The sequence below is a fragment of the Emydura macquarii genome, unplaced genomic scaffold (assembly GCF_026122565.2).
Source record: "Emydura macquarii macquarii isolate MOO-44397 ecotype Brisbane River unplaced genomic scaffold, CSIRO-AGI_Emac_v2 contig_75, whole genome shotgun sequence".
Lineage (NCBI taxonomy): Eukaryota > Metazoa > Chordata > Testudines > Chelidae > Emydura > Emydura macquarii.
In genome coordinates, this window is record NW_027130212.1 from 10,166,645 (window position 1) to 10,193,241 (window position 26,597).

The 26,597-nt window shown below is 39.7% G+C and overlaps 1 protein-coding gene across 4 annotated transcripts in view; it reads right to left on the reverse strand.

The window, feature by feature from the left end:
• Positions 1 to 26,597, reverse strand: part of GBE1 (1,4-alpha-glucan branching enzyme 1) — a 255,905-nt gene that overhangs the window by 34,350 nt on the left and 194,958 nt on the right. For all 4 annotated transcript variants that reach the window (XM_067543356.1, XM_067543363.1, XM_067543370.1 and 1 more), the window contains 2 exons: positions 4,373 to 4,557; positions 3,006 to 3,136 (listed from right to left, as the gene is read on the reverse strand). In XM_067543356.1, coding sequence (XP_067399457.1) covers positions 3,006 to 3,136; positions 4,373 to 4,557 — 316 coding nt within the window. The remainder of the gene's footprint in view (positions 1 to 3,005; positions 3,137 to 4,372; positions 4,558 to 26,597) is intronic.

Here is a 26,597-nt window from a genome sequence, read left to right on the forward strand (position 1 = left end):
TTCTTGGGAATCTCTTCTTTGGCATCTTTGGTTTGAGAAGGGGAACTTTTGGTCTCCCTTATGTTTTTCTGAAGGAAGAAAATATCCTTGTGGTCTGCCATTGTATTCTGACGTAATCTCACCCAACTTTTCCCCAGGAAGAATAGGACCAAAGTTTATATATGTGCACAGGATCTGCTTGGAGTGGCTGTATGCTGTCCACAGTATTAGTTAGAGATGGTGACTGTATAAGAAGCCATACAGCATGCAGTTTAACATAGTGTGTTTAATAACACATCTTGACAAAGGCTGCAACCGTGAATATTTTCTTGAGAAGAGAAATTTGTGGTGATTAGCCAGATCTATAAAACTTTCAGAACATGGCACCACAACACGATGGCCCTTATGAAGCAGGTGGTGGCAACTGGGTCCTCAAAGCCCCTTCACAAGATATTTTAACTTCTCCAGCATGGTCCTTGTGAAAGAAATCTCACTCTGAAGAGATCACCATGCCCTTGCCTAGGTAAACAGCTGCTGGGTCTACTTTTGGAATGGCTGTGAAAGACTCCGTCGGCTCTTGGAATCGAAAAATAATTGGTCCAGCTTTGTGAGTCAGCGGTTTGTGGTTGTCCTCCTGCTGAGAGTCTCTGCCTAAGCACTGGTGGTGCTGTGCATTCCTTTTGTCTGTGTTAGGCTCACGGCTACCACAGAAGACAGAAAATAGCGAGCTCCTGTCTTGATGAGACCCAGAAACCTAAAACTAACCAGGCTGAGAGGAGGAGGGCCAGACTTCACTCTATGTTGTACCAGCAAATATGTACTTTCTGAACTTGCTTCTGTTTCGTAGACTGCTCTGCCATAGCTGGTAGAGCAAGGGAAATTGGTTACAGGGAGCTTAGAAGGGAAGTGTTGCATTGGAGGATCCCAAAGGACAAAGGTGAAGCAGCAGGAAGGGAAGCAGAGAAGTGACAGAGCTCAAAAGACGCTCACTACTGTTTAAAAAAAAAACAAAAAAACCCATTTTCAACATAGCACAATACAGCAAGAGAGCACCAACTCCTGACCTAATTCAGCAAACAGGCAGGACTTCTGTCCAGCGGAAGTAAGGGACAGATTGTGTCTTGCAGATGAGTATCCCTGCAACAGCATTGAGTGCCCCAAATTCCTAGCAAAGGAGGCAAATCAAATGTATCATGCTTTGAGAGAAATGTTATGAATCAGAAGAACCACATTTTAGGAGAATATATATAAAATGGCATCTTCAGAAAAGCAAATCCATTAGAAAAAAAATCCTAAAAATAGGCTTAAATATAGTGACACTAGTATTAGATTACAGTATGAAAAATCTTTAATTTGGAATCTCAACAACAGCTTTGCCTTATCAGAGGTCTATCTAGCACTAAGCCTCAATTGTCTGTACACGCACGTACACAAAACCAATTAAAAAAAGAGACCGGAGAAAATGCTACTACCGGATGAATAACACAAAACAAATTTTCCTTGAATATTTGTTTGAATAAAAAACCCTAATCAAATTCACTTTGACTATGCATGGAGCCAAGATATGGTACTGAACCTACTTAGGTGCCCAGGACAAACTAGCAAGGGGCCAATTTATTGAAACCCACATGGACTTGCATATTAAAACCAGTGAATGGAAACTGTAGAATTTCTTGTATAACTGTTGTCATATGCAGCAGCACAGCTTAAATAGAAGCAATACAGCCTGGATTCTATGAGTACATATCAATGTGCTATTTATAACGAGAAGGGAGCTTCTAATGCTATAAACAGATATATGAAATGATTTTGAGATGCCTGAAAAAATAAAATTCCATTTGTAAAACAAAGGGCACTAAAAATGAAAAAGGGAAATATTTCTACAGAACCATAGGAACCATGAAAAGATTGGCCATAAAAGAAGTTTTGTTTATAAATTTAAAGAAAGCCTGGATAGTGTCACAAGTACCTGATGACAATACCCCATCCATTTTGAGGAAAGACCTGATACCAGGTGTAGAGTTTGGAGTTACTATGTTCATTTTTTAAAATCTTGACCATTAAACAACAATAAAGAGTGTTACACTGAATTCAAAACTGCAGAAGGCAGGAACTATGGGAATTAGATCAAATAAAGCAGTTTTTCTTGGGACTAGAGGCTCTAAACTGAACAACACAGTAATTCTTAAAACAGTGACTGGATAATTCATACCAGTCCAAAACCTGATTTGAATACTGAACCTCTGGAATCTAAGAAGGAGGCTTGGAAGCAAGAAGAGAATAAGATATTGGGTTTGGATTTAACTATGGCTTATAACTATGATAGATATCTGTAAAATTACTCCGCAAATCTGCAGGCCAACCTCTAATCCATTGTAACACAGGGCCTGCCAGGCAAGTCATACTAACTTTTCTGTTTCAGTTTTGCCATCTTTAAAATGGGCTTAATAAGAATCTGTTGTTTTCCATCTGCAGACCTCAAAAGACTTCATAAAAAATTAGGTAGCACAGACTAACATAATTTTATGCAGATGAATAACTTATGCACAGGTAAATGAAGTAATTTGCCCAAGTTCACAAAGCAAATTTTCAGACACAGAATTTGTATTCTGACTCACAGGCCAAAGCCTAACCTGGACTGCAGTGTGGGAAGGCTCCTCACAACCGTCTAGTGTCTCAGTTTCCATACTGTAATAACAACAACAACAACACTTAGCGCTTATTAAAAATAGGTCATAAGAATAAGGACTGCACACGTTCTCAAACTGCTATGTCTACTTGCACTCCCTGCTAGATGATTATAAATAAGGATAGTTAGGAATCTACATGCAACTTACAGTGAGTACTTTTTTTTTTTTTTACTGTACACTATTTGACATAGAACAATGTAAACTTATATTGCTGAAATAAAAAAGTAAACAAAACATTTTTTACCTTTTCATCACAGTTTGTATTCAAGTTAAAAATAAAATTAAAGGTAAGCTTTTAACTTCTATGACAGAATAGAATAGTAAAAGAAAGGATATTTTCCTGGAGTTTCAGCACCCACTCTGTATTCGGTATAGCTTTTAGATGGATGGAAATTGAATATAAAAATTAGATTTGCCCTCTCAAAAGTGATGACCTTATTTGATTCATGTTTTTCACTCACAAAAGCCTGAGAAGAAAATAGATATTGTTATATTTCAATTGTTACAAAAATAATAAGGAATGTATTTGTAATTAAAATGTACAACAGGAAGTTACATTGAAACTTTGCTTGAATTTAACTGAAAGAAAAACTGTCAAAAAAATTTTAAAAAATAAAATAAAGGAAGATTAACTCCAGTATCAATACAGGTTCAAATTCTCGAATTCTCTCATAGGGTACGTAACTTCATATAAGATTTCAGATCACAAAACTAGATCTTTAATTTTTAAACAGTGAGGTAAAATATAAAAGAAGGAAAAGGGAATAAAAGTCATTTTACTATACATTTTACTGTGGCAACTGGAAAAAAAACAACTGAAGAGAATTCTCTTTAAGCAAAGATAAATTATTCATCAACGTCCACATGCTTCTTCCCAAAAATGGTGTAATATTTTAAACAAAAGGAAATTCACAAGCTCTTCCTAGTCTGGATCAGCAACACTGCTACTGTGGGTCATTTATAAGTTGAACAGAAGATTTGATGTAAGCAGGATGCTTTTTTATACTGCATAATGTGCTCATGGGGAAGGATCATTATTTTGCCCCTCAGTGCTGGAAATGGCATTGGCGATCAAGCATATTCGAATGTGCATGACCTGTAACAAAAAACTACTCCATATACAATACCTTTCACTATCCATTTGTTAAAGCCACACACCAAAGAAAATGGCCATTTCAAACAGTCCTTTAAAGAGAATGATCCCATAATGGCAATTTTATAACAAAAGCAATACAATACAATATCCAGATATAACTGCAAATACAGCATTGACAGCTTGAAAATCAGGAGACTATAACATCAGATACACTACATGAAAAGTGATTTCTTGATGACAGAATAATTATTGACATAAAAAGAAATTGTCAAAACAATTAAGATATTCCCAAAGCAATCTTTCAGCTGGATTTCAGGCAGAGTTTTATTATTTGTTTTAACCAATCTGAATGAAAGGTTCTAAATGAAGAGGCAAAAATAAGAAGAAAAAGCCCCCTGTGAAAGTAAACAGGACATTGTTTCATATTTTCATTATCTGCAGAAGAGACTTCAGTGACATGTTTTGACAACCTGAAATACGTAACAGGGCATTATAGTGCATAATAAAGTGCTGTTTAAAATTTTTGCATGTAGATTTTATATTATTGTAATTCTGAACATGTATACTACTAGTGACTAAAACATAACATTTAGCGTATATCGCTTACCGGGGGAGATGCAAGCCAGCCAAATCTTTCTTCCAATTTATTCATATCTCTGTCAAATGCATTTAGGAATCTATAGCGAAGCTGGTGATCATCAGCTAAATGAAACTGTCTCCTGGCATAATGGTAACTCTCATTGTTTCCTTTTCTGGGGAAGTCTAACCATTCTGGATGCCCAAATTCATTACCTGTATTTAAAAATATTCATTAGGGAAAGATAAGAAATATACATAGACATGATCAAGTGATACTGAGAACCTGAACATACATTTTAAGATACCTTAACGATTTCCATTCTCCAAAACAGATTCTAAACATCTTTTTCATATATAAAGGTTCCTTAAAATATTAAAAAGCTTCTCAGTTCTGTATGTCATATTAGGACTGCGGTAGGCTGATGTGACTACTGGACCACACAAGTGCTATGAGTTCCTATGCAGGTCATATGCTGCCTATATTGATGGGAAGGTTGCCCTCGGTATTTATTTAATGCTTAAAGATCTACCTTCCCCAGAACATTAAGACAATGTAAGTGAAGCTATAAAATTTTTTGAGGATACCACGGAACCTGAAAAAGTCTCTTGGTCCCTACTAAAGAACAAGAGAACACCACCAAAGAGAACAAGAGAATTTCCCATTATTGTCACATCTCTCCCAACCTCTACAAAAAAAAAAGGGGGGGGGGGGGCTCTCCCATTTCAGCTACTAGAATGCATCTCATACAAGAATAATGGGAAAGGCAGGGGTCCGCCTGTATCTGGTCCTCTGGCAATTAGTAGCATTAAATATCAACTGCCATCAACAATTCCATGTGGTGTAGAAAAGCTCCAAAGCACAACTTTTTTTTTTTAATTAAAAAAAAACCAAACAAACAAACAAAAAAACAAACAAACAAACAAAAAAAACAAGTCTGGGAGATTTCCCCTCACTTACTAAATGCACTCATAGCATTATTCCAGTTCTGGTGGTTCACAACTCCCTTGGTCTTTGTGACCCTATCTAGAGTATATGAAGGTGTGTGTGAAAATGACAAATTACTGAGATTTCTCCAAAGATCTACTCAAGCTGCCTTCCACAGTACGTGGCACCAGGAAGGCCCAGAGGAGGTGGCCAATGATGGCAGATGTGAATTTGAGTCATCAAACAGACTTGTGTTAATATCCATGTTTCAGGTTATAGGAACATTAGTTAGGTCAAAGAAATGACTAAAACAAAAAAAAAAAAAAAGGGACAGACTCCAGAAAATATATAGAAAAATCTTTTGCAATGTTATCTGCATTGTAGATGAGCCAACACGTGGCAAATTGCATTCCATGTTGACAAATATGACCATAAAATTTCACATTCAGCTCAAAAGCATAAACAAAAGTATGAAATGAATTAGTCATAATCACAACAGGATTTTGTCAACAATGACTTTGCAATAATAGTGGATTGCACACAAACTGTGCTGACAATATATTGAGAAAATTAAAGAGATTGAGGTACAACATAATATGCAATAATCAATATCAATAATAACAATCAAATGTAATATTTTCTTTTAGTTAGGATATTCTCTTCAGCTGTGATCTCCCTATTATTTAAAATATGTTGGAGCACGTGGAATAGTACAGTGAGAGATGGCAAAACAAAAAGCAAACCCTTAAAAGTCATATACTACATGTGCTATGAAGGCAGGCAAAGAAATCAAAATCTGTTCATTTTAGGATAAAATAAGCAATGGAATATATTTATTTTAGTTATAGAGAATAATGAAAGGGTTAGACAAGGACACTCCAAATTTGTATTTCCACCTTTCCAAAATAAAAATAAAAACATGCAATATTTATAAAAGATACAAAAGAACAGTAACTGATCCTTTCTGAAACAGACGGCATGAACAGAAAGAGCTAACAGGGAAAACGGAACTTAATATAGTATAGAAATTTAATAAAAGATTAGGTAACTTGTTGAAGGCAGTAGAGCTTATATAAAGTGGGCTATATATCCTTTTGGTGCAAACTTTAGTGGACTATATGTTGTTTTTTTATATCTATTATTTCTTTTTTATGGAATTTTTGGGGTAACATGAGAAGTGGGATAGTCTTGCTTGTTAAAGTCGGTCTTAACATCAAGCAGTCCAGGTATGGCATATATAAAAGGTAAGAGTGGACTTTCAGAAAATGTTTGCTCTTCCATGAAAAAATGTTTCCAATTATTAAGTCAGAAAAACCAAGAGTAGTATTTGAATTGTGGTATGGATAAAGGTAGCTCATGTTTGGGGCAGGAATACCCTTTTCATTACTCAATCAGGATTACTCTGTCATTTGAGAGGCATCAAGTCTCTCCATTTCAAGTGAGAATTCACATCTCACAGAATGTCATGCTTGATTGTCATCTTAATAGTGCTCACTGAGCTGACAATTTTAAAAAAAGCTGAATTTAACTTTGAGACAAAACAGAGAAGGAAACAGATAACTAACAGTGCTGGAGACAATGAATGGTTCCAGTAAAGTATATGCTAGGTCATCCCCTCCAGTTTTCATTTCCTCCATGTACAGCAATATGCATGTTAGAGTAATTGTGAAAATCTCTATGCACAGAAGTACTATTGGGATTTCTTTTCCTGTAATTAATTTTTTGCTGTTTGATGTGAAGGTCCAAACTATAAACTGACAAGCCAGCTGGTACAAGTGATGCAATGCAAGACAATGAAACTAAGGGGGGTGCGGGGGGAAGCTCTGTTAACTGAACATTTTGATTAGTGAATGTTTTTGTTTTGTTTCTCTTCACTGTAATGCATAATAATTTTATCTAGGAATTAATTAAAGTGTACTGTTGCCTACACACTGGTAGATATTATTCATTTTCTTTATTGACACCACGGGGTAAGCTGCTGTATACAAATTATCAAACGCACAATTCTAACGGGACTTATGCATTACTGCCCTATTCAGTGTGCTGACAATTTATCCATCACCACATTTGTATATTAAAACTATAAATACATTTAAACCTTCAACATAAATTACTTTGCAATCTATAGCTGGTGCTGGTTAGTGCTTGGCTGAAGCCCAAGGGGCTGCTAGAATTGTGTTGATCTTTTTCCTTTTCAGACAGTTTTGATAACAGTTCTATATACCAGCAGTCTCCTAAAGAGCAAGGCTAAACTTATAAGACAAAAGGGCAATTTTGTGGGATCACACAACATTGCTGCTGCCCCCCCCCCCCCTTTTTTTTTTTTTTTTTTTTTTTTTTTGAGTTTCTTAGTGTAGCAGAGAATAAGTGCTTAAGATCACCTAAAATTACACAAATTGTAAAAAGATTTTTTTAAAATCTGAATTCTGAAACAGCTGAAGTCAGATCCTGTAGATCATGGCATCCTTTTCAGAAAACAAACAGTTCAAAAGATTGCTAGCCTAATCTTCATTTTCACTAGAAATTCTGATACTCTTGGTAAGATAAATCAAAATATTCTACAAGTCCCACATATCAAGTATCTTTATTTTTGTTATCAAGTCTGTTTCAGCCTGTTAACTAATACACTTAAACAACTAAAACATCCACGCATCGCCTTAAAAATATGATAATATCAGTTTCGGCCCCAATTTTCTAATAAACTCCATGCAGGCAGACTGCTTCTCCCACATGAAATCCCTCTCAATTAAGTCAATTCCCAAGTCACCTCCCCTTGAAATACCCGTGTGAAAGGGTTTGGGGATCAGAGGGAGCTGATCTCTCCAATCTGTTTAGTGCAGAAAGCAGATGCTGGCAAGACAATTACTTGGTATTTCTTAAACAGAAAAACAACCTGGATGCAAACAACTGCTAATGAACACTGTCCAAAAGAGTAAAAATCAGACAGTGATAAAACAAGGAAGCTAAAGTTTAAAATGCAGTTGCAGCAGAACATGCATTTATTTATTTGACAAAGACTTAGGCCCGGATTTTTAAGTATTTAGCTATTGCTGAATTCAGCCTTTCAAGGACTAACTGATTTATGTGTCAATCTCATTTTCAAAAGGCCTAAGTCTCCTAAGTGCCCAAATTTAGAGTGAGGCCAGATGTCTTTCGGGAGACGAGAGAGTCCAAAAACAAAACAAAAAAGAAAAAGAGGAGTGTTCACATTCTCGGGGTAAGACCCTTCTGCTGGTCCCAGGAAGTGAAATGCTTCCACTTGGCCGTATAGGATCACCTTGTGGACTCCTTTCTGGTACTTGAGAGGATGTCTTGCACTGCTGACAAACATTCCTGCTCTAAAAAAGATGCCCATCCAAAAACCAGGCTCTGAGGTAAGAATCTAGGGATTGGGATGCCATATCCATCTGTCTTGTTGCACAAGGAGTTCCAGAAGAAGGGGCAATGGAAGAAGGGACTGAGATGACATGCAGAGAAGAGGGGAAACCAGAACTGGTGAGGTCAGAATGGGGTGATCAGAATGACCGTTGCTCTCTCCTGCCTGATCTTGTTTAGGACTGAGCAGGAGCAGCAGTGGAGGAAAGGCATAATTTAGCTGATCCAATCAAAACAAGACTAGTGCATTGCACTGTGAAATGGCATCAAGCCCCATGCTCTGGAGTAGTACTGGGTGCATTTGCTGTTGGCGTAGGAGATGAAGAAGCTTCTGGTCGGAGCCCCTCAGTGGTCGAAAATGCTGGAGACCACACTGTTGTGGAGCTCCCATTCATGGTTGGTCATGAACTTTCTGCTGGGAGAATCTGAAATCATGTTCTGAGTCCCAGGAAAGTATGCTGTTGATATCATGATCTTGTGGGCAATGCACCACTCCCAAAAATGAATTGCTTCTGCATAAAGCGCAGGCGACCTTGTGCCCTCTTATTTGATGATGTAGTAGATGGTGGTGGTGGTGTTGTCTGGCATGATGAGAACATGATGGGAATGGATGAATGAGAGAAATGCATGAAACACTCTCCTCATTGCCCCAAGTTCCAGAATGTTGATGTGAATCTGGGATTCTTAAGCAGTCCCAGTCCCTTAGGTCATATGCTCGCTCATGTGTGCCCCGCATCCTACAAGCCTGTGATTATGTAGTGGAAGGGGAAGATGGAAGGAATAGTATCCTGGTGCAGACCTGACCTGGGTTGGTCCACCACTGGAGGGAGGAGAGAACCTCATGGAGAACTGTTAGTAGAAAGTCATAGTGTGGTGCATGGGAGAATAGACCCTCTAGAGCCAGTTTTATGTAGCATCAGCAGAGACAAGTGAAAGCCAAAAAGAGAAAGGCAAGTCCTGGCTGGAACAGAAGGACTAGAGATGATCTTGCAAATGAGTTCTTGCAGGGTCTGTGATTCATCTTCTGGTAGGTAGGTGAATGCCGAGATAATGCTGATGCGTGCCTCAATGAATTCTAGGGATTGTGAGGGATCCAAAGTTGATTTTTTGTTTATGTTTATGTTCACTCCCAGGGAGGAGGAGTGTGTTTAGCATGGAGGTCGAGATTCATGTTTCCTTTCTTGGCCGTGCTACTAGCTGCTAATTGTTGAGATAAGGGAAGATATTCAGCGGTAGCCAAACTTACTGACCTTCCAAACCACATGCAATAATCTTCAGAAGTTCGAGAGCCACAAGACACTCACAACCTGCCCTGTGAGGCAGCGCCTGCCTTAGACTCAGGACTTCTACGCTGGGATTGAAGATCTGAGACCCCCCTTTCCGCAGGGCAGAAACCTCTATCCCAGCAGTTCCCAAACATTTTCCCTGCATGAGACCGTTGTCAGCTGGGTTGTTTCCCACTACCCCAGACAGCATGGAAGTTGCCGTTTAAAAATGGTGCCCTTCATGCCGTATGACCTCACACGACACTGTACATGCAAAGTCACGTCGCAAGGAGGATGCCATTTCATTTTACAAAATGGTATCTTCTGAACTGCATAATCTCACACACATCCGGTGTGTGCGAGGTCATGCTGCATGGAGGGCACCGTTTTGTAGAGCAAAATAGCACCATGGTGTGTGTGAGGTCACGCTGTGTGGAGAAGGCTGATTTGTAAAATGCTGTCCTCTGGATGCTTGGGATTGCCGTGACCCCATCTGCTAATGAAGTGACCCCAATTGGGGTCATAACCCAGTTTGGGAACTGCTACCCTAGCCCCATCACCCTGCTGCAGGGCAGAAGCCATGAGCTCCCTCCCCACCCAGTAGATGGAGAATGGGGGAAGGTTATGGGGGGCTCTGTGAGCAACATTTTAACAGTAAAAGAGCCACATGCAGCTCTCAAGCTGTGGTTTGGCCACACCTGGAACCTAAGGTCTCTCGGACGCCGGAGATGGGCAGAGATCCATTGCAAGAGTCCTCTAAGGCCTCTACTGACGGCTTTGTTCCATTTGTGTCTGATGCTGGCAGGTGAGCCATCGCCAATTTGTTGCAGCCAGGTTAGGCATGGCCGACCAGGTAGTCTCTTCCAATTCGGAAGTGGCCGATGACCAGAGCGTATGTTTAGGGTGCACTTAATTGATCTGTGGCCAGGGACAGAACTGTCCATGCCAGCCATGGGTCCGAATAGTGAGGACTGAGAATGGCAGATGATGCCTTTGATGCAGGGGAGTTAAGTTCTGGAGGCGACTTGCTGTTTCTGACAAAAATCAAACCAATTTATGCATAATAGTTGCCTTTGACAGTGCATATGGTTATAAATAAGCTGCCTATTAATTTCATTTGGTGACCCATAGTTCTTGTGTTATCAGAGGAATAACTAACACTTCCTTATTTACTTTCTCTACACCAGTCATGATTTTATATACCTCTATCATATACCCCTTAGTCATTTCTTTTCCAAGCTGAAAAGTCCCAATCTTATTCATCTCTCCTCATACGGAAGCTGCACCATATCCCTAATCATTTTTGCTGCCCTTTTCTGTAACTTTTCCAATTCCAATATGTCTTTTTTTTTTTTTTTTTAGATGGGGCGACCAGATCAGCATGCAATATACAAGATGTGGGTATACCATGGATTTATGAAGTGGAAATATGATATTTTCTGTCTTGTTATCTATCCCATTCTTAATGATTCCCAACATTGTTAGCTTTTTGAGTGCAGGGTTTAGTACGGACCCCTGGGGGACATCGCTATTTACCTCTCCCCATTCTAAAAACTGATAATTTATTCCTACCCTTTGTTTCCTATCTTTTAATGATCCAGGAGATGACCTTCCCTTTTATCCCATGACAGTTTTCTTTACTTAAGAGCCTTTGGTGAGGGACCTCGTCAAAGGCTTTCTTGAAAATCTAAGTACACTATATCCACTGGATCACCCTTGTCCATGTGCTCATTGACCCCCTCAAAGAATTCTAGTAAATTGGTGAGGCATAATTTCCCTTTACAAAAACCATGTTGACTCTTCCCACAACAAATTATGTTAGTCTATGTGTCTGATAATTCTGTTCTTTACTATAGTTTCAACCAATTTGCCTGGTATTAAAATTAAGTAGTTAGGCTAACTGGCTTGTAATTGCCAGGATCACCTAAGGGGCCTTTAAAAAAAATTGGCATCACATTAGCTATCCTCCAGTCATCTGGTTCAGAAGCTGATTTAGATGATAGGTTACATTCCACCGTTAGTAGTAGTGAGTAGTTCTACAACTTCAGAACACTTGGGTGAATATCATCTGGTCCTGGTGACTTATTAATGTTTAATTTATCAATTTGTTCCAAAACCTTCTCTAATAACACTTCCATCTGGGACAGTTCCTCAGATTTGTCACCTAAGAAGAATGAGGTGAAGTTTGGGAATCTCCCTCACATCCTCAGCCATGAAGACTGATGTATAGATTTATTCAGTTTCTCTGCAATGGCCTTATCCTCCTTCAGTGCTCCTTTGGCATCTTGATCATCCAGTGGCCCCACTGGATGTTTAGCGGGCTTCCTGCAGCTGAGATACGTAAACATTTTTTTGCTGTTACTTCTTGAGTCTTCAGCTAACTGTTCTTCAAATTCTTTTTTTGCCTTCCTAATTATTTTTACACTTCACTTGCCAGAGTTTATGTTCCTTTCTATTTTCCTCAATAGGATTTAACTTCCACTTTTTAAAGGATGCCTTTTTACCTCTAATTGCTTCTTTTACTTTCTTAGCCACTTACTTACTTAGCCACGGTGGCACTTTCTTACTCCTCTTATTATGTTTTTTAATTTGAGGTATACATTTCAATTGAGCCTCTATTATAGTGTCTTTAAAAATTGTTTCAACGCAGCTTGCAGGGATTTCACTTTTGGCATTGTACCTTTTAATTTCTGTTTAACTAACTTTCTAATTTGTGTGGAGCTCCTCTTTCTGAAATGCTACTGTGGTAGACTGCTTTGGTGTCCCCCCTGGGATGTTAAATTTTATTATGTTATGGTCACTATTACCAAGAGGTTCAGCTATATTTACTTCTTGGACCAGATCTTGTGCTGTACTTAGGACTAAATTAAAAATTGCCTTTGCTCGTGTAGGTTCCAGGTCTAGCTGTTCCAAGAAGCACTGATTTAAGGTGTCAAGAAACATTATCTCTGCATCCTGTCCTGAGGTGACATGTACCCACTCAATATGGGGATAGTTGAAATCCCCCATTATTATTGGAGTTTATTTTTATAGCCTCTCTAACCTCCCTGAGTATTTCACGATGAATATCACCATCCTGGTCAGGTGGTCAGTAGTATACCCTACTGCTATATTCTTATTATTCAAGCATGGAATGTCTATTCATAGAGATTCTATGATACAGTTTGATCCATTTAAGATTTTTACTTCATTTGACTCTACATTTTCTTTCACACATAGTGCCACTCCCGCCACCAGTATGACCTATTCTGTCCTTCTGATATATTTTGTACTCTGGTATTAATGTGTCCCACTGATTATCCTCATTCCACCAAGTTTCTATGATGCCTATTATATCAATATCCTCATTTAATACAAGGCATTCAAATTCACCCTTCTTAGCATTTATAAATATTCTGCATATAGAGAGCCATAAACCACATGCCTCTTTTTAAGGAAGGAATGATGGCTGGTAGGATGACCATACGAAACTTTGGCTTTCGTATGAAGCAATTGAGGCAGCAGAAGTCTAGGATCTGTCTTCACCCGACCTACTTTTTGGGGACTAGAAAATAGATGGAATAGAACCGGCACCCTCATAGGACATGGGAACAGGTTCTACTGCTCCCCTTTGCAGCAGGGAATCACTTTTAGGGTAAGAATATTGTTGTAAGAGTGGTCCCTGAAGCGAGGTTGGGGCAGGGGATGTGGACGAGGTAGCATTTTGAACTCTATCATGTAGCCATAATCAATATCCTATTAATATAATGATATCCAGGATCCACTTGTCCATTGCTATTGCACTCCAAGCTAGTAAAAAAAGGCCTAGAGGCCCCCCTCGAAGGGGGTGAGTGGCATGCATGGCATGAGGCAGGGTGGTTACTGGCTCTCTAATTGTTCTGAGAAATAATGCTTCTGGGAAGACGGGCATGAGATGTGGAAGGTTGTGATGATGAACCTGAGGAATGGGGATGTGGAGTCTTCTGCTGTTTGTGAGGAGGATCATAGGACCACTGGTGGAAGAAGTGGGGTGCTCTAAATCTCTGCGTCAGACACAGGAGGTAGAACTTGCGCTTGGGAGCCAGTGTGAAAATACCCAAAGATCGCAGAGTGGTGCTGGAGTCATTGAGAGAGTAGTCAGTCTTCTGGTTGAAGAGATGAGACTCATCAAAAGGGGATCCTCTATGGTGACCTGGACTTCGCTCGGGAAACCTGACAAATGCAGTCATGATTCCCTTTGCATGACTATCAACATAGCCATTGTGTGCGAGGAGGTGTCCTCCACATCTACTGTGGCCTGCAGCGCTGTCCTTGCACCCAGCTTCTCCTCATCCAGGATAGCCTGGAATTTAGCTTGATCCTGATGGGGCAGTTTGTCTGTAAAGTCCGCCAACTTGTTGTTTGTAAGGAAGATATATTTTGCAAACAGAGCCAGATAATTTGAAATGCGAACCCAGAGACTGGCAGAGAAGAAAACTTTGTGACCCAGAAGGCCCAGGCATTTGTCCTTTTTATCTGCTGGGGTGGAATGTGGAGGTTGCTGACAGGCCTGCTCAGTCGCTGCCTGAATGACTAGGGACTTGGGTAGGGAGTGAGAGAAGAGAAATATAGACCCCTTAAGTACCTTTTATCCTCCACTTTGGTGTGGAGATGGCTGGTGTGTGCCAGGCAGTCCAGGGCAGTTGAAGAATGGCATAGTTGATCAATAAGGCCACTCTGGTCAGTACTGAGGCACGTAAGATGTCAAGCAGTTGGTGCTGCTTGTTTTACACTTCCTCCAGTGGGATGTGGAGGGCACCAGTGTCCCTATGTAGCAGTTCTTGAAATTGACAGTAGTCATCTGGGGATGAGGAAGGAGTCAAAGACACCGTGGCATCTGGGGACAATGAAGGGTTCCAGTGGTATCATCAGAATGGGACTAAGGGGTGCATCTTCCAACAGTGATTCGGAACACCTACTCGATGACAGTGAAAGAGGTGAGAGTGGAGACTCCTAATGAGTGGAGCAGGAAGGTTCTGTTGATGGATACTGAGGCCATGACCCCCAGTATCGACAGCCTGGTGGATGCTGCAGAGGGCCCCAAGGAGCTGGGAAGCAATGACCCTGGTGCTGGACAAAGAAAGGGTATGCCATTGAGCCGTGGCTTTGGGTAATCATACCAGTGGTATGGGAGGCATGGACCGGACCCTGCACCCCATTCAAGTCCTCCGACACCAAGAAATGAGAGAGCTCAGTTCAAATGGCAGTGGCAGCATAACTAGCAGAATCGCAGAAGCCTCAGGAGAGCAGGTGGGAACATGGACCAAAGAAGGCAAGCCTAACATAGGGGAGTGCTCCCTCTGAAAAGGTGACGGCACTTGAAGATGTGGAGATTCAGCCAGAGCAAAAGGTTTTTGGGAGCTGACTCAAGCCTCTCTGGTGACATGCACTCCTCAGTTGGAACTGGAGCTGTAACGGGAAATGGAATGGAGGACTGTCTTGGAACTAAAATGTTCTAATAAAGTTTGCGGATGACACAAAGTTGGCAGGTATTGCCAATATAGAGAAGGATCGGGATATCTTACAGGGAGATCTGGATGACCTTGTAAACTGGAGTAATAGGATGAATAGAAATAGGATGAAATTTAATAGTGGATAGTGCAAGGTCATGCATTTTAGGGACTAATAAGAATTTCTGCTATAAGCCAGGGACGCATCAGTCGGAAGTGACAGAGGAGGAGAAGGACCTAGGCATACCGGTTGATCACAGGATGATGATGAGCTGCCAATAAGATGTGGCCGTGAAAAAGCTAATGCCGTCCTTGGATGCATCAGATGAGGTATTTCCAGTAGAGACAGGGAGCTGTTAGTGCCCCTATACAAAGCGCTGTTGAGATCTCATTTGGAATACTGTGTGCAGTTCTGGTCCCCCATGTTTAAGAACGATGAATTCAAACTGGAACAGGTGCAGAGAAGGGCTACTAGGATGATTAGTGGAATGGAAAACCTGCCTTATGAGAGAAGACTCAAATAGCTTAGCTTGCTTAGCTTAACCAAAAGAAAGTTGAGGGGAGAGATTGCTCTTTCTAAATACATCAGTGGGATAAATACCAGGGAGGGAGAGGAATTATTTGAGTGCCAATGTGGACACAAGAACTAATGGATATTAAACTTCCTGATGGCCAGTTTAAACTTGTAATTAGATGCAAGTTTATAACCATCAGAGGAGTGAAGTTCTGGAATAGCCTTCCAAGGGGAGCAGTAGGGGCAAAAAACCTAGCTGGCTGCAAAACTGAGCTTGATAAATTTATGGAGTGGATGGTATGATGGGACAGCCTACTTTGGCAATTGACTGATTTTTTACTACTGGTGGTAGATATGCCAATGGCCTGTGAAGGGATGTTAGATAGGTTTGGTTCTGAGTTATTACAGAGAATTCTTCCTTGGGTGTCTGCCTGGTGAGTCTTGCCCACATGCCTGGGGTTTAACTGATTGCCATATCTGGGATCAGGAAGGAATTTTCCCCAGGGCAGATTGGCAAAGGCTCTGCAGTTTTCTTTTTACCTTCCTCTGTAACATGATGCATGGCTCACTTGCTGGTGGATTCTCTGTACCTTGAAGTCTTTAAACCATGATTTTTAGGACTTTAATAACTCAATCAAAGGTTAGAAGTTTATTAGAAGAGTGGGTGGGTAAGGTTCTGTGGCCTGCATCGTGCAGGAGGTCAGACTAGATGATTCCCAGACTTGATTAGTCCTTTCTGACCCTAAAGTCTATGAGTTCCCTGGACTTTGGCGGTGCCTAACTGGAAGGAGTACATGGCTTGGTGGACGGAATCAACCTATCCAACAGTCTGTGTGTCTTCTTACTATGTTTGTGTGCCTTGGAATTCACCACTTCTCCGCGAACAGAACTGGTGGATGGAGAAGTATCTTTCTTGGACCTGGAGGAAGACTTATTGCCATGCTTATGTGCATGCTTCATTGCCTCAGAGCTAGGCCCCAACATGGGGTCCATAGCACTGGTAACAGCGGAACTGGACTGGAGTCATGTGGAACTCCTAGATTGCTTAGGCCAATGTAACTGGAGGGGGAAGTCCCTGGCCTGGATCCAACTGCAACCTCAAGGCGATTTCCATGAGGTGCTTCTTGAGGCAGAAAACCTGGCCTTCCTGGGTATGGACTGGGAAGGAGAGGCAGATACTGCACCTGTATGCAACATGGATTTTCCCCAAGCAGTAAAGGCAGTATTGGGTGCTCATTGCTGACCGAGAAAGAGGGTGGGCAGGAAGCATAGCTCTTGAACCCAGCATCTTCAGCATAATCCATCATAATCCATATGGGGGCAGGTGACCGGTGAAACAGAGTCCCCAAGTCCTTAAAATCCTAAAATCTATTACTACATGAAAAACTATTATGAAATTAACAAAGTACTATGTACAGGAATAAACCAGTCTTTTCTCTCAATTTGTAGAAGTGCATCACAAGAAACAAGAGAATAGAAGAGGTTCCAAATCAGACTATGAGGTGTGAGAAGGAACTGAAGGCATAGTCTGTCTGCCTCGTCCTTTATTGCCTCGGATGAAACCATGAGGCAGAGCAAGTCTGCTTGCATGGACTAATGGACATTATTACTTTCAAAATCTCCAGTTCTGGACGCATGGCAGATGCGTATAACCCTCAGTGGAATACAATAGAGACAATCATTCAAAGAAGTGGTGTTAGATACTAAAAAATTGATTATCATAAGTATACATAATTAGACATGTTGATGATATGCAATGTTCCTTGGTGTAACTGCTGAGACTTAACCTGAGATTTGACAGTTGTTTGCAAGACTGTATTGGTGTGTGCAGTACACACCCAGAACATTGTGTCTACACTTTAATGGTGAACTGTTGATAGCATACAAATGTTGTTCTGGGTGAATTGATAAAGTGCTGACTGGTTAAAAATAAACAAGTCTCTAGATTTGAGAAATTCTGTTCAAGTTAGAAGTTGACCTGAAAAGAACATAACATTAAAATTAATAAACTAAACACACCATGGACTCAAAAAAGGGGTTATCCTATTAGTTTCCATTGCATATGGGCTATAACATTTATCCAATTGCCAAATCTAGTCTGTTAGATTTCAGCTTTAGAGTTAATAAAAATTGACCCCTTTTCATGCTTAAAATTTCCAAGGACAGCTTCAACACAGAAACCCCTTTATTTTCCTTTTCCAGAGTTTTTCTGAGGTACTTCTGGTTTGATTTTCATCATCCATGTATTCAATATTCAATGGAATTTGAATGCACTGAAGGCTTGCAGGATTCATACATTATATATATTGGATTATTTTGTTAAGTGACAGTTCAATTAGCAAGTGACAGACAAATATGAAATACCATGCCTCTCAATGAAAATACTGTGCATCTTTGCCTCACTTCGTATTTTATTCACTATGATGTACATAGGATCCTGATGAAAGGAAGAAAGGGGAACAGCAGGATACGGACCATGGACTTCAGAAAAGCGGACTTTGATTCCCTCAGGGAACTGATGGGCAGGATTCCCTGGGAGGCTAATATGAGGGGGAAAGGAACCCAAGAGAGCTGGCTGTATTTTAAGGAGACCTTATTGAGGGCACAAGAGCAAACCATCCCGATGTGCAGAAAGAATAGCAAATATGGTAGGCGTCCAGCTTGGCTTAACAAAGAAGTCTTTGGCGAACTTAAACGCAAAAAAGAAGCTTACAAGAAGTGGAAGCTTGGTCAGATGACTAGGGAGGATTATATAAACACTGCTCGAACGTGCAGGAATGAAATGAGGAAGGCCAAAGCACAATTGGAGTTGCAGCTAGCAAGGGACGTGAAGGGGAACAAAAAGGGTTTCTACAGGCATGTTGCCAACAAGAGGAAGATTCGGGAAAGTGTAGGCCCCTTAAAGAAAGAGGGAGGCGACCTAGTGACGGAGGATGTGGAGAAAGCTGAGGTACTCAATGCCTTTTTTGCCTCTGTCTTCACAGACAAGATCAGCTCCCAGACTGCTGTACTGGGTGGCACAGAATGGGAAGGAGGCAAACATCCCGCAGTGCTGAAGGAACAGGTTCAAGACTATTTAGAAGGATTGGACATTCACAAGTCCATGGGGCCGGATGCAATGCACCCGAGGGTGCTGAGGGAGTTGGCTGAGGTGATTTCAGAGCCATTGGCTATTAATTTTGAAAGCTCGTGGCAACAGGGGGAGGTCCCTGAGGACTGGAAAAAAGCAAATATAGTGCCCATCTTCAAAAAAGGGAGGAAAGAGGATCCGGGGAACTACAGACCGGTCAGCCTCACCTCAATCCCTGGAAAGATCATGGAGCAGGTCCTTAAGGAATCCATTTTAAGGCACTTGGAAGAGAGGAAGGTGATCAGGAACAGTCAACACGGATTCACCAAGGGAAAGTCATGCCTGACCAACCTGATTGCTTTCTATGATGAGGTGACTGGCTCTGTGGATGTGGGGAAGGCGGTGGATGTGATATACCTTGACTTTAGCAAAGCTTTTGATACGGTTTCTCACAGTATTCTTATCAGCAAGTTAAAGAAGTATGGGTTGGATGAATGGACTATAAAATGGATAGTGAACTGGCTAGAGCATAGGGCTCAACGAGTAGTGATCAATGGCTCCATGTCTAGCTGGCAACCGGTCACAAGCGGAGTTCCCCAGGGGTCGGTCCTGGGGCCGGTTTTGTTCAACATCTTTATTAATGATCTGGAGGATGGGGTAGATTGCACCCTCAGCAAGTTTGCGGACGACACTAAGCTGGGGGGAGTGGTAGATACCCTGCAAGGTAGGGATAGGATACAGAGTGACCTAAACAAACTGGAGGATTGGGCCAAAAGAAATCTAATGAGGTTCAACAAGGACAAGTGCAGAGTCCTCCACTTAGGAAGGAAGAATCCCATGCACAGCTATAGACTGGGGACCGACGAGCTGGGCAGCAGCTCTGCAGAAAAGGACCTGGGGGTAACGGTGGATAAAAAGCTGGATATGAGTCAGCAGTGTGCCCTGGTTGTCAAGAAGGCTAATGGAATATTGGGCTGCATTAGGAGGGGCATTGCCAGCAGGTCACGGGAAGTGATTATTCCCCTCTATTCGGCACTGGTGAGGCCGCATTTAGAATACTGTGTCCAGTTTTGGGCCCCCCACTACAAAAAAGATGTGGACAATTTGGAGAGAGTGCAGCGGAGGGCAACCAAAATGATTAGGGGGCTGGAGCACAGGACTTATGAGGAGAGGCTGAGGGAACTGGGCTTGTTTAGTCTGCAAAAGAGAAGAGTGAGGGGGGATTTGATAGCGGCTTTTAACTACCTGAAAGGGGGTTCTAGGGAGGATGGGGCTAGGCTGTTCTCGGTGGTGGCAGATGACAGAACAAGGAGCAACGGTCTCAAGTTGCAGGGGGGGAGGTCTAGGTTGGACATTAGGAAAAAGTTTTTTTACTAGGAGGGTGGTGAAGCATTGGAATGGGTTACCTAGGGAGGTGGTGGAATCTCCATCCTTACAGGTTTTTAAGCTGAGGCTTGACAAAGCCCTGGTTGGGATGATATAGCTGAGGTTAGTCCTGCTTTGAGCAGGGGGTTGGACTAGATGACCTCCTGAGGTCCCTTCCAACTCTAATATTCTATGATTCTATGATTCTATGATTCTCCAAAAGACACAAGAATCGGCACAAATGTAGGATGATTGCATATCTCACAATCAGTTTTGTCTCTCATGCAGATCATCTCATTTGAGTACCAGTGAAGTCTTTAGACCACACTACATAATCGTGTAGGGTGGAATTTTCAAAAATGCCTAAGGAATTTAGGCATGTGACTCCCATTAGTTTTCCATCGGAGTTACACACCCAACTTTCCTTAGGTGTTCTGAAAAAATCCCACCTGTAGTCCGAATGTGACATTCAATATAAAAATCTATTAGAGAAGTGTTTTAACGAGTTTCTAAAATGTTAAATAGTAGACTTTTTCATAACCATCTAGTTACAATACCAGTCTCCCTTTGTAATACGAGTTCAACTGCCTGCATTTTTTAAGTAAAAATAAAGAACAAAGAGCAAGAAATTCAGACTGGCCGAAAGTAACTTTTTATATGTATAACTGTTGTCATTTTTAAAGGTAGATCTCTTGTGATCTATCAGTTCTAGAAAAAAAAAGGCATCTCTAGATAGGGGAACTCTTGGACTTCCTAAAGGTATACAGCTTTCAGTTCTGATTCCAAAGAATCACAGGCTATCCAACCATACATGTGTGATTAGTCCATGACTGCATATTGTCCATCCTATGTAATTTTGAATGAAAGGAGGGCACATTTTCACAGTAGGCTAGTTTTCTGGGGAGCAAGTGAGGGGGTGGAGGGAGGATGCTCAATATTTTAACAGCGTTAGTAGTAATCATGATGGCATGGATTAGTGGGTGGAATGCGGGTGAAGAAATAGAAAGGTGCATGAAAAATGCACCCTTTTATCAAATGGCTATTACCACATGCAGAATATATTGTATATATGGACACAGAGCCAACTTTTTCAAGAAAAAAATAAAACTTATCAGGAATTTTTTGACAAAATGGGTTTTTGTCACAAAATTCTGATTCATCAAAACTGTAACTTTGTTGGAGAGGATCATTTTGAACAAAACTTTTTGCAGGTCCAGAATGGAATTGCTGGTCAAAGTGAAAGAGAGACCCATCTCAGAATAACTAATAGTCCAGCAAGTACAGCACTCCCTTGCATGTGGGAGACACAGGGACTTGGATCTGGTCTGGATCTCTCACATCATAGATAAATACCCTAATCACTGGGCTATTGCCTATTCTAGGTAAGTGAGATGGTTTGTCAGTTGAGGTGCGAGCATGTCTCTCTCATTTCCCAAAAGAGGTCTTTCTTTTGTGTTGAAATGGAATGGGAAAACATTTTGAAGTCTTGAAAATTTTCATGGGATGGAAAAACTGTATCCTGTCCAATTCTAGAAAAATAATATACAGCTACATGCACCACCACCCCACACCCATTTTCTCAACACAGAAGTGTTTATGGTACATTGCCTAGAAGAAAAATACTGAGTGTAAGTGGTGGCTTTTATTGCGTTTGATACTTTTTAAAAAAATGGCATTTAGTTGTTACTGACCTTTTCTCCTCCAAAGGAGATCCTTTTGAAATATATGTCACTAACAATAAATGTTTACTTTTCAAAGCAGACAGAGCGGTTGTAATTTTAGTTCAGTAGTAAAGGCAAGCAGGCACAGGTTAATGCAAAGAAATCATTACCACACCATTTACTGTACCTGATATCAAACATTATATTTAAATTCAAGAGACTTCATAGGTTACTGTCTCCACCTCCTGCAGAAGCATTCTTAGAAGTCTGCACTATTGCAAGATGTTGTATTAATCTAATATTTATTCTACTGTTGAAAGGTCCATCAGTCTCATTTTCCAGTTTAATATATTGGCTATTTCAAAGCACATCAGGCTATTTCTTGGTGCACAGGTTGTCAGCTTAGATAAATACTGTTAATGTTTAATTGTGCTTAGATGTTATAAACTCTTTCTCCCCTCTATCAGAAGATCTCATTTTTTGACATTACCACTGTCTGCACTTTTTAAGATTTTTTTTTTTTTTTTTTTAATTTGAACATTTTGCTGATCACAGCACTTTTCAACTTCATGGTGGTAAGTACTTCTAAAATACTCTCTGCAAATCATATTCATTGTAATCCACTTTTGACAAAAAACATTTAGCAAATAAGAGAAAGATGAAACCCTCCTAAAGCTATTTCTCTGTAATAATGCCCTCCCCAAATTTTTTGATTTCAGAAAATGATTTCAGAAAAAACACATTCCCCACCCTACCTCTTGTGTTTTTGCAGATTTTGGTTTCCTTTCCCTTAACTTTTTCTTTCTAGATGTATAGCTACTTATTCTGCCTCCTACAGATCTGAGTCCTTTCCAGAAGGGTTTTCTCCTCGTACCCTGATATACATCTTTGTATTGTTTTCCAAATATTTTATTCCAACTTTTACAGTTTTTCTGAACTCCTTTTGCTCGAATACAAAATTTCAGTCCCATGCTTTAAACTTGTTTACCAGATTAAGTCAAACTGTGTTATCAATTCATAATGCAGAACATGCAACTCTGCATTTTTTCTATTCTCTCGATTTTGTTTGTGGACATCATTAAGTTATCTATCCTAGTTATGGGCATTGAACACTACTGAAAAGTATGTGTAGCTTGTTTGAGGGTTCAGGTACAAATCAGACTTAGTTTGAAAGTTACAGCTAACTGAATGAATGTGCTACATTGTTCAGGACACTGTCCTGTTTTAAATGCACCTGAATTTCATTAGTTATCCCCTACTCATCTACAATGACTTCTACAGTTTAAAAAATAGCTTTGTGTTTTCTTATTTATGGTATAAGTATTTATTATTCCTCCCATTCCTCTCATCAGAATTGTTCTGCATTCACTGTTAGATTCTACAGAGGGAGAAGTTATTGGATTACCTTAATCAATACCATCACGAGTTTTTCCTTTTTAAAATAATCTTGTCCCACCCTAACCCTCTCTGAGTTTCTCATATTTTATTCTGATTAACTGATCTCTTGTCAGAGCGACTTCACAGTTGACCTTGTGTAGGAATTAAAAAAACAAAAACAAAACAAAAAACAAAACCCAAAGCTCATGCCAATAGGAGTCCTCACATTCCAGGTAATTATAATTGTACTATTCATTTTATCTGCTAAAATACAAAAAGAACAATTCTGTTGAGAAATCTCTACTCTATATAATGTCTACATAGCAAAATAGACTAGCATAGCTATATCAGAAAAGCCTTTAAAGCCAAATCCAAAGACCACTGAAGTAAATGGCAGTCATTCCACTAGGCATTATTCAGAGTAACGTCTACTACTTCCCAATAAAACCCAGATGCAACAAAAATAGGGCTGCCTCATTCCAACTGTAATAGAGCTACATGCCAAAATAACATTTAGTTTTAAAAAAAGCTTGCTTCAATTTTAATGCACTTATTTGGAGGTTTCTATCACCAAATACTTCTTGTTAATAATATTTAGTGGAGCATCAGCTGTCAGAATGGACACAGATAATAATATTCATTGTTAATAATGAGGGGCAAAGAGTTATAGTTGTATTTTTTTTTTTTTTTTTTTTTTTTTTTTTTAAGAGAGTCCAGGCTAATAATTTCCCAAATAAAGCTTCCTTGAGATACTTCAGAAACCCTTTTACTCATACATAAATATGCCATATTTAAAAGGCATTAGAGTAGCAACGTGAATTATTTGTGCTGCTTTGACATTTTTACACCATAACAATGTCCTGCCCATAATTTCCAATCAATAACGGCTTGTGGAAATTCATCTTACTAACAGTGATGGCTTTCAAATTAACACATCTTCATTGCATAGATATGTAGCATATATTATTTAAAAATCACTTTCTAGAGAGTCCTGAAGTATTTACGAACATATGGTGGAAATATTCCACACCACATCATTTATGTTATTAAATAGCAAACATGTTAGACAGAGGAGTGATAGATGTAGAGAAAAAAATACTATGAACTGAAGTTTTGACCACATATTTCCTTCTAGGTATAGCAGAATACATGATGTTGATATAACTCTGCATAATTGCAAGGATAATGGATTTTAAAAAGGTAGAGTTAAACCAGGAAAGTCTATTGATTAATATACTGTGGGCAAAATCCTGGCCCTATTGAAGTCAATGGAAGTATTTATGGAGAAGAGAAACAAAATATAAAAGAGGAAGAAGAAAGAAAACAAAATTGAAAAACTCAAATGCACAGTAAAGTTATATAAATATTTCAGCTTTGAAACAACAAATTAAAAATGAAAGGATAAATATTGCCTTTTTTTGGTTGTTGCAGTAGGAATGAAGCTACTTAAAGAAGCCCTTTAAGTGCATTTAATTGGAACTGCACAAAAATTGAGAAGTTGAAAATTAAAGTTTGAAATGATTCAAGAAAGCTATTCAAATTCAATACCACCATCTTGTATGGGGGGCCTAGAGATCCACCAGATACTTTATTACATTAGAAAGAAGACTGCAATAGGTGTCAAAATTGGCAAGCAACCAAGCTATCTGGGAGCTTCACAACTGGGTGCAAAAATGTTGCAAACAACCTTATCGGATATTTTTGCAAACTCCTCCAGATTGACTAAAAAGAGCCATTATATTTGTCACGTATCTGATACTGAAAATTTCTGAACATCCCAAGTGACAGAAATTAGGACTCATGAACATATAAATATTCATGAAGTAACAGACATTCAAAATTACCAACAGGAAAAATTATACTCAGTTTTATTTTAAAATGCCACCAAAAACCTCACACATGAAGCACCTACTTTATTGCTATTATTAACAAATATTTATATAATACCATGTCTTTTCCTGGTGCTTCATAGATATTAAAAACAAACAAACAAAAGAAACCCATGATTCCTGTCCAAAGGAGCTCACAGCCTGAAATCAGATCAAGGGGAAGATAGACAAAAAAAAGCATTAAGGAAAGGAAGAATAAGACTGAGACAGAACAAGAAAGGAGGCAAGTGACACAGAACAAGAGCAGACATCAATGGACAAGGGAATTTTGAGGAGTCATTTGAACGAGGAAAACATGCAGATCCAAGCACATGGAAAGGAGGCAGAAAGGAAGTGATAACAGACCAGTGGGAAAGTGTAGCAATGGGAGATGAAATGTAGGCAGAGGGCAGAGCTGTAGCATGATTAGGTTCAAATTCATCATCCTCATCTTTATGTTGAAAAAGATTGGGAGACAGTGAGGTACATTTGGGTATTCCCCTACCCTCAAATCAAACCAATCACATTAGAACACCACAATGACAAAGGAGGAAAAAGAACTTGCACTTGTAGGGCTTGCCTACACACAAGTAGTCCTGTGACAACTATTCCAAAATAGTAAAAGCAGTACAAGACACCTAGCACGTATGCAGCTGTATTGATATAAAAGGGGCATACACAAGTCAGTTTATCCCATAAAGGAACAAGCATGAACAATACACTGGTATAAATACCTTTCCACCGATATAACTGCATTCACACTAGGGGTTATACTGTTATAGATAAATCAGTAAAAAAAAAAACAACCCAAAGCCAAACGAAACAAAACAAAACAAAAAAAATCGCATCCCTAATTGAAGTAGTTTCACTGGTACAAAAATTATGTAAATCCAGACAATCTCACGAATCCAAGCATTTCAGCCAAACAAATGAAATACTACAATGAAACCCACTTGACCTTCTCCTTATGCTATTGTTAAATTTACAAAAATGTCATTTTAAAGATCTTTGAAGTTATTGTATTACAGTTTTGAAAAAATTGCAAAGTCAATCTTTTCAAACTATCAGTATGTTGGCTTCCTGTCTGATTGCTAAAATTTTGTTATATGCAAGACAATCCTCCTTCTCTTCCCTCAGGTATACTGAAACATAACTAGACGCAACAATTATGATCTCTTCTAATACTCTGCATTTTATAATTGTATTTTTCTTTCCTACAGATGTGAAAAGTACTTGGTTCGAAGGTCACAGGATCATCTTATTGTGTACCTTTTTTTAAAAAAAGGCAATAATGTAGCAATTTTTTTACTATTTTTTTTACATAATCTTATTAAGGAAAAAATGTTTTATAGATTGAAAAACCAT